We start from the raw sequence: 14,132 nt of genomic DNA on the forward strand, positions 1-14,132 counted from the left end.
GGAGCCAGACATTGTTAACAATCGGGTTTAGCCCCAATTTAAGTTGATATTCAGGGGACATGCTCCCCCGGGGAATTTTTTTCCCCATCCACAGCAGCTACAAGCCATTTGGGGAAAAAACATGATAGTTGCCGAGGAAACAAAATCATCCTAAACCTGCATCATATTTTGATTCTAATCAGAATATCATCTGCAGGCGATCACTTGTTTTCTGATTCAAATCGATTTTCGTTCAGATCGGCTGAATGTTTGTTTGAAAGTTGTAAATATTAGGAAGATATTCACTAATGCTTTTCATTCATTTGCAAATTAGTTGAATGTATTCACAGATGTTTTTATCCGTGAAATTTATTTGTAGATCCGTTTCATACTTGCAAGATATTTTTGTGAGTTTACAAATTTATATTTTTTGTATTTGTGGAAGGTGTTTTATATTTACATATCACACATTTACTCACTGATTGTCAATCAGTTCACATAAATAATATTGAGACTAAATCTACCTCCATACCCATCCCTCTTTCTCTTCACCTGCACAAGTTTTCACATTTCACCTTCATTTTCCTCCCTTTCTACTCTCTTCCTCACTCTTCAAATCCAGACTTCCTGGTCTGTCTTCTTCTCAAACTGTTCTCCAACCAAACTCAACTCAAACCCTATTAAATGTGGAGGACCCTGACCCTACTACTTCTATTGCCTCTATTTCTGCTCTGTTAAGAGCTTGGATCATTCCTAACCGTAGCCCTATGTACTTAATGAAGTGCTGAAAACATGCTGAACAAGAGAGCTTTATTTTGGAAAAAACAGGTCATTATAAATTAAACAACACTTTAATCAGAATTTAAAAACATTTCAAAATATAATAAAAGTTGCAAACCCTGCACACATTTGCAGAGTAGTTTCCAAAGTGCAATAGAAAAACCTGCATTATTTCAGTTCATTGTGCACATTAATGTAATGTGCGCTTCACATAGACAAAGACTTACACTGCACAAATACATTAATTCACTCTGCGCTGAAGACACTTTTATCCAGCTTTACGATGCAGAACCAATCCTGACGTTAAGAAAAAGTTTATACATAAAGATAAATCAGAATCCCTGCTTTCATTTATTTGGATGTCTGTTTGGCCTTCTGCACAGGAGCAGGAACATCAGCAACATTATGCAGAAAGTCATATAACAACTTAGCATTGAGAGCATTTCCGAGTATCTCTGCTAGTTTGTCCTGGCTGAGTTTGGTTAAATCTGCCAGGCTGTTGGCATTTTTGATCAGAGCCCTGTAGTTTTTTATATTGACCCCAGGCATTTTTAACAGGAAGTCATAAGGTCCGGGGTTGTAGAGACCCGATGATTCAGACACCATGTCCGACTCAGCCGTGACTGCCTGAGCTGCTGCAGCATTGGGTTCAAGGCGGCCTTGCTTCAGCTCCAGGAAGAGGTCAGCTGTGGCGTGTGGGGAGGGGCACCAGAGAATACGGAGCCGGGGGAAATGCAAGGTGAGCAAGGTGAGTTTTGAGGAGATGTCATTTGATGATATCTCATGACGGAAATCTGACCGGGCCATTAAGGAAAACGGTTTAGCCGGGTCAAACTCAATGAGCAGCACTGGCTTCCTGTAGTAACGGGTCATGGAGAGACACTGAGTGTAGAGGCGGCCGCTCTGCAAAGAGCCAATCAGATCACTGACGCTCTTGCGCTCCACGCATGTGTCCGGGGTCAGGATGTAGTCACCTACTTCTAGGGTGACGGGCTCAATGTCCAGTCCACGGCGGTGCAGCAAAGAGGGGAGCTCACTGCGGAATTCACGCATGTCCACAATGACTCGTGAGGGCTCTTTGGGCTGCTCCTGGCCTCCTGGTTATAGGACAGGAAATGGAAATACAAAAATAATGAAACACTTATTCCAGAAAACTATTTTTCTTGAATAAATTTAAAAGAAATTACTAAAACAGACATGCCTGCTTTGCGGGAGTTGGTGGTGGCATTGGCAGGCTCTAAACATCTAGCGAGGTCCAGGTTGGTGTCTTCTCGTCCCTCCCTCTCCTCTGGGATGACCATAGTAGCTTTTTCCCTGCAGCGTTACACACACACACACAAGCACCAATGAGAAGCCGACACTTAAGAAAACCCCAAATCAACAAAAACCCCAAAAAGTACTTGATAGGAAAGACGCTGTTCTCACCTGATGAGGTGTTCGAAGGCTTTCTTTTCCTTAGACAGAGCTGTCAGGTACTTCTGTTCTTCTGTCGAGCCTCCATAGATGAGGAAATACACCCTAAGAGCCTTTCCGGGTCGGCTAGCTTTGTAGATCTCCAGCTGTCGGACAAAACTCACTTCAGCGTCGTACAGCACCACAAAACTGGGCTCCACCTCGTGCAGCACCCGCGTCAAGCTGTGGGGGTCCGTGCAGCCTTTCAGAGGGTGGATGACGGTCAGCGGCTCCTTCAGGACACCATAGTAAGCATCGGATGACAAATCCAGTTTCAGCTGTTCTTCCTCGCCTTCGTCCTCGTCCATCAGTTCATCCTCGTCTCCGCTGCTGCCCATCGCTGCTGCTTCATCCATCTCCTCCTTCCCCACCATCTGGGTCAGGGTCAGAGATGGTCTGCTCGTCCTCTTCGTGGTCTTTGTGGGTTTTTTCTGTGCAGGCTCCTTCCCCTTGCCTCCTTTTTTGGACCAGCCTTTGCCCTTTTTGTGCGAGTCAAGTTCAAGGGCAGCAGCCGCAGCGGAGTCCCGTTTACCGATTGTGCGGACGTACAGTCTGTTGAGCAGCCGATCAGAGCCGTGCCTGATGTACTGCTGCAGCTGGGCACAAGTGCGGTCATCACTGGCACAGATCAGCACACGACCTGGAGGCAACATGTACATGACAGATATGAAATGACCGTTTTAATGGTGGATATTTAATTCTTGTTTAACATAGGACTGAACTATTTGAGAAAAATATCACTTCACTATCAAGATCTAAAGAATCAGATAATCAGATAATGCTAATAAGCTAATGTTAGCTTCACAGACTGAACTACTGGAGGTCCCAATTCATAGATCTTTATGTGATTAGCTGAAAATAGTGCAAACACTGGAGTGCAGCGAGCATTAGCCAAGACTTTTTGTTGTCGTCGTTTCATCAATTTACAAAATGAACCTTATTAACTACAACTCTACAGACAATCACCTGGCAACAGTTGTTATTATAGTCACTGATGTCAGCCAGCTACAACTTACACTTACTACGCCTGAGCTAAGACACTGTTAATAATCAAATTTAAACTTTTGAAATTGCAGTATTGATATAAAAACAATGGTTTTACTCCACGTCTGAATTCCATTAGGTGTAGGCAATGTGAGATAGCACACACAACATGACATACACAGCTTTGAATAGAAGCGTAAATAAAAGATAAATATATGTAAATATGTGACAAAGAGTGAGAGAGGTCTATTCTATCCTCTGTATTTGTTCCATATTCACTGGGACTAGTTTGCCAAGTATAATGCGAGTACAGTGTGTGTGTGATATGTGTATGATGTAGTCTACAAAGCAGTAGCACAAGATAAATCAGGGCAGCCTGAGGACAGTCTTGTGAAATGTCAGCTGTGTTTACACTGTTTTTTTTTTTTATGTTAAATACGTTTCATAGTGAGGACTTCTTTCTCCTGTGGCTCCTGTGTTAGTGTTAGCAGGCCAAAGTTTAAATGACCTTAGATCATTTTAATGTACCACCTTTTAGAAATCTAAAAAGTAGCATCTACAAAATTCTGTTACATAAAACATTATATGTAAATCTGTAGATTGAAATGCAGTGATGACGTGATGGACAACTTTCATGCTCTAACCTGGTTCATGCTCAGAGCTCTTGTTCTCCCTCTCAATCTCCTGCAGCACTTCAGTTAGAGCCTCCCACTTTGGGCTCTTCTCCAGCACCAGCTTTCGTTTTACCTCTGAATCACACGGACACGACCTTTAGTGATCTCAACCGCACACATACAGTACATGCTGATTACATTACATTACATGTACTCTGAGGAACACACTGTCAGAGATCTGGTCACTGCTCAGTCACCTGAAGCAGAGGGTAACTTCTGTTTCTCAGCCTCTGCTCCCACTTTGAGTTTCTTCTTGCTCTCAGCGATGCGGTACACTCGACTCCTGGCGTTCACAAACATGGACGTGCTAGAGTCCAGGAACAACCACCCTGGCGGTTACAACAACAGGCGCACACAATCAAACAGGGATAACGAAGATTAATTATGGACATCAAGTACAGTTTTTTTACTTAAAGAAAGTACTGTAGTTTACCAGAATTGGAGCCAAAGATCTTTTGGCTGGAGCGCAGCGACTCCAGCAGATTGAGGAAGGTGACGCAGTCGTACTGGGTGAGGTAGAGCAGAAGAACCCTCAGCACCTTCAGGTCCTGGACCAGGCCCTTGGTCTTTGCTCCCAGCTGGTGCCACAGGGGGTCCAGGTAGTGACGGATGGTCTGAATAGAGTTATAAAGTTCAACCATTTGCAGTAAATTCTTTGACGTCAAAGGAGAACAACTTAACGACACAACGAAACAGCAAGACGGCAAACTAGGAGTATTACGATCCAGTTTCAATCACATTACTCACATTGCATTATGTGTTACATGTCACTAATACAGTAGCAGACCTTTTCAAAAGCATTTCCTAGTGTGTTCTCCAGTGAGAGGTCCTCAGCCTCCAGGGTGGGGTTGTAGCGTTTCAGCTCCTTCAGACAGGCGCTCATGATGTCCAGGATGGAGCTCTGTATGGCCCTCATAGCTGGCGTCAATGACACGTGGAGCTCCACCACCTCTGGCTTATGCCTCTCCAGTGCTGTGTTTACTGATGCTTGGAACCTGTTGAATGAAGCAAAGTGTAAAGAAGGAGGAGGGAAGCGTTTCGTTTTCCTGCTATGGCATGTAAAAAGTACAGTACGCCCCCATCATACCTGGGCCACAGGTAGAGCTTCTTGACGAAGAGGTTCCTCATCACACGCTCCACTTGGCAGAAGCCTGAGGAGAAGGCCGTGGCCTTGTCAGTGAAGGCCTTAATGAATCCTGTTTTGTTCTTCTGTCTGAACAGACGAAGGATGAAGGCCTCTTGACACGACTCAATGATTTTATGGGCGCGATACACCAGGATGCCTGAAAGGTTGTTAGAGAAAGATAGGAAAGTAGTAAAACACCTGTACAATTGTATTGCAAAGCAACACCCTGCAATAAATACATCAATTAAAATGTTTTTGATTTGATTACTCTTAGAGGGAAAAAGAATCTGCATTTATTTATGTTTCTGAAATGACTACAATTAAGGATATTTACTGTGTAAACAATATCAGAGCAGATGAGTAACTTGGCTTCTGTTGACTCTTGCTTGTCCCCATAATAACATGCTCCAGTCATGTTTTTTGAAAGTTTGGTGGACAATCAATTAATCATATATATATTACATTATGACCAGGCAGTCTTCTGACCTGATATGAGATGAGCAGGGATGCGGTCAGTGAGGAAGTCCACCACCAGGATTCTGCTGGTGACAAACAGCACTCCTCCCTCGGTGTAGACGTTATAACGCTCTGTGCTCTGGACGTCGCTGGTCACTGTCCTGGGCAGGTGGGTCACACCTTCCACTTGCAATTGCTCTGTCAAATACTCCTGAGAGGGGAATAAGTAAAGACGTGTTCTTGCCAAACTGGCTCTAAGTAAATGCACACAAGAGATGCATGTAAAACTCTGAACTTGAATACCCAGACCTTTATTATCTGTAAGGTTCATCTTGCCTGGTATAGAATAGGCACTTGGTGGCAAATCCTCAAATGGCTTTTCTATGAAAAGAGGCCAAGGCATATGTGACTAACAATATGCAAAAAACAAACATTATTTTGGTAGATATTTTGCTAAGACGCATGATTTGAGTTGGAATGATCATTTTGGATTGAGAAAAAAAAAAAGAAGATGATCATGTGATTTTTGCTGCAGTTTGTACCAAACAAACATGTTCCCGTGCATTTGGAGAGTATGATTTGTAGCCCGGAAGCACCACAATGCATTTCATTTATCAAAATAAAACTGCAGCTCCTGCGATTTGGATATTGCACTCGGCCATATTGTGATTTTGATAATATTAAGATGAATCGTTCAGCCATATCTAAATAGTGCAAATTCATCCTACTAATAGATTGCTATTAACTGATGGTAATGTATTATTTTTACACAGCCACCTTATTTAAGTGTATTTAAATGAATAACTGATATAGTAGCATGTACACATTTTAAAATCTACCCAAAAGCCTCGTTGCTGCCCCCAAAAATCACACGGTGTTAATTATGAGGCGGTTAAGTTAACCCATGCAGCCCTCACCTGCTCAGGTGTGGTGGTGTTGAGCAGAAGGACCAGGCTGCCCTGCTCCGAGTAAACCCGCATGAACTGCAGAAGGATGCGGTCTATCCCCATCCCCTCGGCCGCCACCAGCAGCCCGTCACTGCCGAACAGACTCAGAAACATCTCGGTCTCAAACTCCAGCAGCGGCCCCGCCATGTTGGAGCCGACAGGACGGTCCTCTACTCTAGACACGAAAAGTCACCAGGGTTTTCTCTCACTGTCGGCGGGAAATGTCAGCTAGAAGCCGAAAAGAAAATCATTGTGAGACAGCAAAGAAAGGGAGAGCTCGGAGCTGTTACTCAATGTTTTGAAATTGCGCATCCGGTCACGTGGTGTCAAAAAAAAATAAAAGGTGAAGTTTCCTGTTTATTACTGAGAGCTCCACCTAGTGGCGCGGAGCGTTATGGCAGGTAGAAAACATGTCCAGCTTTTCTTTTTTGTTTTTCAATGACCTACGTGTGTTTCTACATTAAATTGACTGCTGATGGTTTATCATTGCAGACAATACAAATGTGTTTTTATTGTCTTTCTCTCTGAATGTCTTTACAAACAGCTCTTTTTCACATTCTCATGAAAATGTAATGGTAGTTTTGAAAGAATGCCACGCTGCTGACTTGTCCAGAAATGTTGATGTTACAAAATCAATGCAAAACTTTTTAACAGACAACTCTAATCTCTGAGTGTGAGCATGTGAGTGCATCAGGATAGAAAACAATCTCTGCTCTCAGTTGTATTCCTGCACAATTACAATATAATAATGATAATGACACGTTGTCAAATTGATTTTCACAGCATGCCAAAGTAACTACTTTAGAAAATGGTTAGCAATGGCGTATGCATGATTGAGTTGGCTAAAACATAAAAAGCATGCACATACTGTTTGCTTTTTAGACATGTTTTCTACCAGACGAGAAGAAAAACCCTTGGGTAAACAATAAGACCTAATAATGTTTACATTTAACATTACATTTAAAGCTATTTTATGTCATATCTGTTTATGGGGTGGCAAAATGACTGGCTTTCAGATGCTTCAAATTAATGATATCCGTATCAGACAAGTCAAATACTAATCCACTTTCATTTAAATGCAGCAATACGAAATACACTATCAAACGATTAAATAGCCCCAGAAATGCAGGGTACAGAGCCAATGGCTGTTTTAGTGACAGTATTAGCGTGTTTTCGGGTGGATTATTCCTGTAATGCACCGTCAGGAACAGAGCTGTAAAATGCTTGCATAACAAAGCCTGCCAGCTGGGCTTTGTAAAACTCTGTTGTGTCAGCCCACATTTCTCTACCATAAGAGAGGAGGCTGAGGGGACCAGAATAGGTCTGAGCTCATGAATGACAGCGGAGGAGCAGGACGATGCTGAGCCCACCACCATCCCCGACACACACACACACACACACACACACACACACACAAACAAACAAACAAACACACTCACTCAGAGGTTTCGGCTACACAGGGGGCACGGACATGACTCATCATAGCTTTAAGACTTCAGGCTTGAATTTAGCCACTTTGATGTCTGCATCTGTCACTCATCCGCTGATGTGATGTGCTGACTCTGTGCAGAGCCATATTATACAAAACAACACATGGACGCTTGAGTGGAACTCATTACAATGAGTTATCTGGACAAAACTTTCTTTGTTTTCTCATTGTTTTAAAATTTTCCTAGAAATGAAACTCTGAGTATGTGTGTGTATATGAACACTGTCGATTGAATCTGTCAGGAAAAATTATTTCTTTTAATATCCTCATTTTGAATAAATGAGTGGTGAAGTTGCAGAAATTAAGAATTAAGGAAGTACATTAATTAAAACCGATATTTCAGAGACTTCCATCACTAGTGAATTTCATTAATACTGTCAACAAGTAAAGGAGGAAGAAAGAAAGTCTTACAAAGCATAAATATATATTGAAATGCCTTCTCCAATATATTTGTATACCTTTGCTCTGGTGCTGTTTTTCATGGTCTGGCCCAGGCCCTGTAGGTACGATAAAGAATATAATGCCACACTAGCCAAACAAATGCACTTGCAATGTGTATGCTTTAAAACTAATAAAAGAAAGTCAGAGTCCTCATCTCCAACTTCTGAGTCTGAATACAGTCAATGCTCGAGTCGGAGTCCAAGTCCAAATTCTTAGTGCTCAAGTCTGAAAATCAGGACTCAGGTCAAACTCAAGTCCGAGTCCTGGACTCCTGGACTCCTGGACTCCTGGACTACAGCACTGCCCTGTGCAAAAGCTAGGTTCATTCAAATAAGTGAAGCAACCACTGGATCATCCAAGACAAGCTCGAAGAGAGGAGGCTGTTGTAGCACCATAATAATGTTTTAGATCGAGCTGTTCAACAATCCAACAATCACATAAATGTGTATATATTCAGGTGTCCACATACTTGTGGCCATGGAGTGTGTTTTAATATTCCCAGCTCAGTATTTCTGAGTCTATCAGTTGTCCATGCGTATGATTTAACGTTGACATTTCTCAAAAACTGCAGGCTAAGGAGATGCAGTCACAGAGTGAGAGGGAAATTAAAAAAGAGCTCCAGCAGTCTGGCCAACATCAAAGGTGACCCTGAAGGTAGCAGGAGACACAACATCAGCCCCACGCTGCCTCGCCCGAACAGAGCTACACTACCGGGAAGGTTTATAGGTGCTGGGAACAGAAACTGAGAACTTGATAGAAATGAGGGGAAAGCAAAAGGAAAGCCAGCATGAAGAGAAAAATGAGAAATATGAGGGCGCAAGTGACATTATTTGGATTTTCAGTCAAGTGTAAAATCCAAAAAACAAAGGCAGAAAAAGTTATACAGGAAACACTTGCATTTGCTAAATGTCTTTAACAACCTTGATTTCTTATTTTCTCCAGCTGATTTTAAAGCGACTCTTCAGCTAAATAAAGAAAAGGGCTTATTTGATCTTTTTAAAGAAAGAAAACATGATATAGAAATATGTCTCTGCCTCTATGTTGTCAAAAAAGGTGCCTCGATCAATTAAAACAATGCAATCTTACACATTATGTAAATTCATCTATCTATCTATCTATCTATCTATCTATCTATCTATCTATCTATCTATCTATCTATCTATCTATCTATCTATCTATCTATCTATCTATCATTGAGCCACTTCAGTGTGTCACCGTTAAACAGCAAATGACAGACTCTATGTACGTTAAGAAAAAGGAAATTGTTTACACTTTTGGCACAGAAATGTTGGACTGAGGATTAAAGTAATGCACCGTCATGAACAGACCTATAGAGAGCAGTGGAGCACTTTTGTTTTGCAGACTCATGCATCTTACAAGGCAAGTCTAGCTCTGGGGTGATGTGTGTGCGAGAACATTTGTGTCCGTCCACACCTCTTCTGGGAGACAATCAGCAGCTTCACGTCAGGATGAAAACATGAAGCTAGGATGGAGTGGTAACACGACCCTATTAGGGCTGTCTAGAAAGGGGGGGGGGGGGGGGCAATAATGATTCTGCTATTATTACAGTTTTATGGTACATGAAATTGAATCAAATGATCCATAAATGTGCTTGGAGGAACCAGCATGTTTTCACGGATTGGAGCATCAGTGTGGTTGGCACATGTGAAGGATTGCGGCGAAAATCGTTCATCCGCTTCTCTTTGCACCAAGTGGGACGAGTAAAAGTGTACATTTGGCAGCTGATGTACATCCTGATATCATGGATGGTCTGGCACTACTGTAAATGAGAGGAGAACAGCTTGAAATTGATGGCAGGCTGGAGGATAAAATAAGATGAGATATTTAACACTGCCTGGCTGACTGCAGTGTAGGAGGGAAATGAGAGAGAGAGAGAAAACAGAGAAGGAGAGAGAGAAGAGAAAACAGCTTAAGGCCTGATACATCCCTCCAGCCCTCATTAGGAAAAGAGAGGCGCAGCAGGGTTTTGTTGTAAATGGAGGGCTAAGCCTGAGAGCCGGTCAGGCTCCGAGGGCCAAACACGAAGCCTCTGGAGGTTAAACACGCACACTCTTTAAAGAAGTATCTCGACATTTTGGGAAATGCACTTGCTTCCCTTCATGCTGAGAGTCACAGTAGATGACAAGATCGATGGCACTCTCATGTTTGTATGATAAATATGAAGCTAAAGCCGGCGGCCAGTTAGCTTAGCTTAGCTTAGCACAAAGACTAGAAACAGGGGTAAAAAGCTAGCCTGGCTTGGCAACAAAATCCTCCTACCACCTCCTATAAAGCTCACAAATTGACACTCACAAAATGCTCCATTGTTGTTTTTTAAAACATTAAGAGCTATTTACTCCGTTAGTAAGCTAATTATTCTGGCATATAACTCAACATGTCGTTTTTACACTAGTAAAAGCCTACAGCCTAGTTTGCTACTTCCAGTGTTTTTGGTAAGCTAAGCTAACTGACTGCTGGCATTAGCTTCATGTTTACTGTATAGACACATAAAGTAATTGAGATCATTTAATCTACATGAGCATGTTTCCCAAAATATCAATCTATAGATGAATTTTCTGTTTTATGGCGTGTGGAAGGAAGTCTGGAACAAACTTTGTTGAAGTGTTTTATAATATAATTATCTAAGTGGCATTTCCATAACCATATTTTTGACATGCAACAGGTTCCACTTGAAACCCCAGTCGTATTTCTGAGCCAAAGCCGTGTCATGCATCACAGTGTTAGTTAGTTAGTGAGTATGTTTGCAATTGAGACACCACAGAAATGGCGGTTTCTTTACTTCTGCCCTTAACCCAGATTTGCTCTTTTAAAGCTCAGTCTGATTCCAACCACAAAACCAAAGGGCAGCACTTCTTCTACGCAACAGCAACACACTGAAAGGATCTATGTCTGTCTGGTAAAAGTTTTTGGTTCATTTTGTAAGGAGCGTGAAATGCCTCTTTCAGATCTGCAGAGAGTATTTTCCAAGTAATGCCAGATGTACAGTACATGGTGCTGTATTGTAAGTGTCCATAATTAAGGTGCTGAGCCAAAAACTCAGAGATTGCACCTTGGGTTAAACAAACCAACTCGGGGTCAAATTCTGAAACACATGACTCACTGAAAAGCCTTTTAGCACTAAGAGCAGTCACAAAAATAGAAAATGGTGCAAGCTGAGCCGAGATTCAGTGGAAATAAAAGTACTCCAGCAGCACAGAAGGTAGCTGCTGTAGGCACTACATGTATAGCATTTCAGGCTGTTGTGACCCTTGTTACTTCAGCACCTTCGCGGAATGTGACTAAAGATTATGGTGCTTGGAAATGGCAGAGTGGCGCTGCTGCATGTTCACAAATTGAGATTATTACAGAACACCCTCAGTGCACTGAAATATAGATGAGGTAGAGGAGCATTTTGGCACTCAGAGCTGGGTCAAGCAGCACCAGTCAAGCAGCTTCTGTAATGCTCAGCTGAAATGACACGCACACAAGTAATTTCTTTATTTACGTAATGGTGGGAACTGATTACCAAAAGCAAAGAGACCTATGTTTATTGCTTGGCTACAATTCACATATATTACAGTGACGAAAAACAAGGGGATGAACATTATAGCGGAGAGGAGAATTCACTCGCTCATGATCAAACACAGCATGAAAAAGAAGCAGAGGAAATGAGATGAAAAAATTCTATTCTATGAAGCAAATGTATGGCTTTTATAAGAGGCATGAACAAGGCTGACTGCCTGTCACATCCACTTTAGCAAATCACTGTGACAGCGGATGCCAATAAAGAGGAGGGGAATGTGGCGTTTGTGAGTATAGATGAGAAAAAGGAACAGAGAACAGAGCTGGGGAGATAAGAGGGGGGAGGAAAAGACAATAACAGGAAGTGAAGGAATGAGACACGGAGAGACAGATAAACAAATATTTCTTGCCTGTAATGTTTGGCGAACTAGCACAACGGCTGGCTTTGTCAAATGGGCATATTAGATGAATAATTCAAGGCGGCTGGCAGACTGGAAGTTTGGAGGATGGTGTCAGTAGGTGACAGGGGGAGACACGTTACAGGCTCGAGTGGATGTCAGTGATGCATTAGAGGGAAAGAAAGTGTGTGTTTGTGTGTGAGTGTTACGATGGGAGAAAACAGGCTTGTTTTGGTAAGAATATGAGAACAAGATACAGGGTGAGGAAGGGATTGTGTGTTTGTGAGCTTCTGAACCATGCATGAACATGGAAATACCCACGCTCCAGAGGGACTCACATGCAGAGTTTTCAGGTGCCATTAGCATTTTTCGCTCAGTCCCTCTCACGTTCATGGGAGAGCTGCTACTGTTTTCATTGTATTTTTTCCCCAGCACAGACTATGGAATCAAGATTTTTTTTCCCCGTTTGATGTTGCAGAGACACATTTCCCTGTGTCCATAAACCAATAAATCCTAAATCCTGACAGATCCGAGGGCTGTTATCGACCAGTAGACCTCAAATCTAGAAATGCTGCACTTCCTGGACCAGAGATAGAGAGGCGAGGGAGAACAAGAGAGAACCAAAGAAGAGAGGCAGAGATCAAGGCAGCTCAAAGGCTGATTTGATCTCTACCATCGTCCTGAAGTGGCAAACCTCCGGTCTCTGTGTTGGTGGTGGTGGCGGTGTGTGTGTGTGTGTGTGTGTGTGTGCGTGTGTGTGTGTGTGTGTGTGTGTGTGTGTGTGTGTGTGGGTGAGGTGTGGAGATTGAGAGGGTGCTCATGTTGAATTTAAAACCTGGGTATGGGAGTTTATGTTTTCACATTAACAGCATGTTGACATTGAGGCAGTTTGAAGGCGTCAGTACTGAACTTGGCGCCTTGCAGCAGGGAACTGTATCATTCGTCCCACCCCCCTCCACCTCAGTTGGAAAAGCTTTTCCACTGCTATTCTTTTTACACGTCTACAGCTGTGTACCTTGAAACAGCAAATAGGATGGGGGTTGAAACCTGCCACCTGTAAATAATCTTGTAAAAGTCTTTGCAGAAGTTTCTATCTATATCTCTACAACAAACACATTTGGACAGAGCAGGGGACGGTATCTGTTAATGCTGGTATTGTTACACCAAAGCAGATATTTTGTAACTTAAGAGACTGATATCAGTTTATTCTCTGTGTTAATACAGAATTCAACAGGGGGTTGTAGCTTAGCTGGATATTGTAGCTACTGGCTGCTGGATTTTACCAGAGAGAAAGAAGGAGGATGACAGTTTGAAGATGTTGCCCACATGAACTGCACTGAAGCTGCTCGAGAGGATTAGATTTTCACAAAACAGAATAAGCTGTTGCACTTTTAACCCCACCTCATTTCAATGGTCAAATATGTTTTAACAAAAGTCACGTATCAAAGATTACTATATTTCTAAAGCTATTTTCTCTTCTTCCTATGATATGCTGATATAATTTAAAAGTATTGAAAAAAAGTATAAACATCCTTTAAATTCCTGTTAGGCCTCTGTCTCCTTTATATGTGGACAAATGTTATAATGGATGGTACTATTAAGCCTTATGGTACACCCACACAGGTGTTTTCACTTTGCCTAATTGGACCTCTCATTAGGAATGTGTGGATACATACAGATTGAGCCTGATCTCCCTGACTGCTGTAAATCACAACAGACCTTTTTTCTGGACAGACATTTTGACATCAAAGAGCTTGAAAAGCACAGGTAAGAAAATAACACACACGCACACACACACACACCAGTTACCGAGAGCATCAATATCACCATATAAACAACAGATCTGAAAACAGCTTTTCGTGGATGACATTTGGACTCGTCAAA

The 14,132-nt window shown here is 42.2% G+C and overlaps 1 protein-coding gene across 1 annotated transcript; it reads right to left on the minus strand.

Moving 5' to 3' along the window:
- Nucleotides 1–770: 770 nt before the first annotated feature.
- ercc4 (excision repair cross-complementation group 4) lies at nt 771–6,701 on the minus strand. Its single transcript, XM_056365383.1, has 10 exons — nt 6,369–6,701; nt 5,482–5,662; nt 4,957–5,152; nt 4,657–4,864; nt 4,303–4,483; nt 4,067–4,198; nt 3,840–3,944; nt 2,185–2,851; nt 1,961–2,073; nt 771–1,856 (listed from the first exon to the last, which is right to left on the minus strand). The coding sequence occupies exons 1-10, from the start codon at nt 6,543–6,545 to the stop codon at nt 1,111–1,113; spliced, it is 2,706 nt and encodes a 901-aa protein (XP_056221358.1). The 5' UTR covers nt 6,546–6,701; the 3' UTR covers nt 771–1,110.
- Between the last annotated feature and the right edge of the window lie 7,431 nt (nt 6,702–14,132).

The sequence above is a fragment of the Seriola aureovittata genome, chromosome 21, assembly GCF_021018895.1.
Source record: "Seriola aureovittata isolate HTS-2021-v1 ecotype China chromosome 21, ASM2101889v1, whole genome shotgun sequence".
Classification (NCBI taxonomy): Eukaryota; Metazoa; Chordata; class Actinopteri; order Carangiformes; family Carangidae; genus Seriola; species Seriola aureovittata.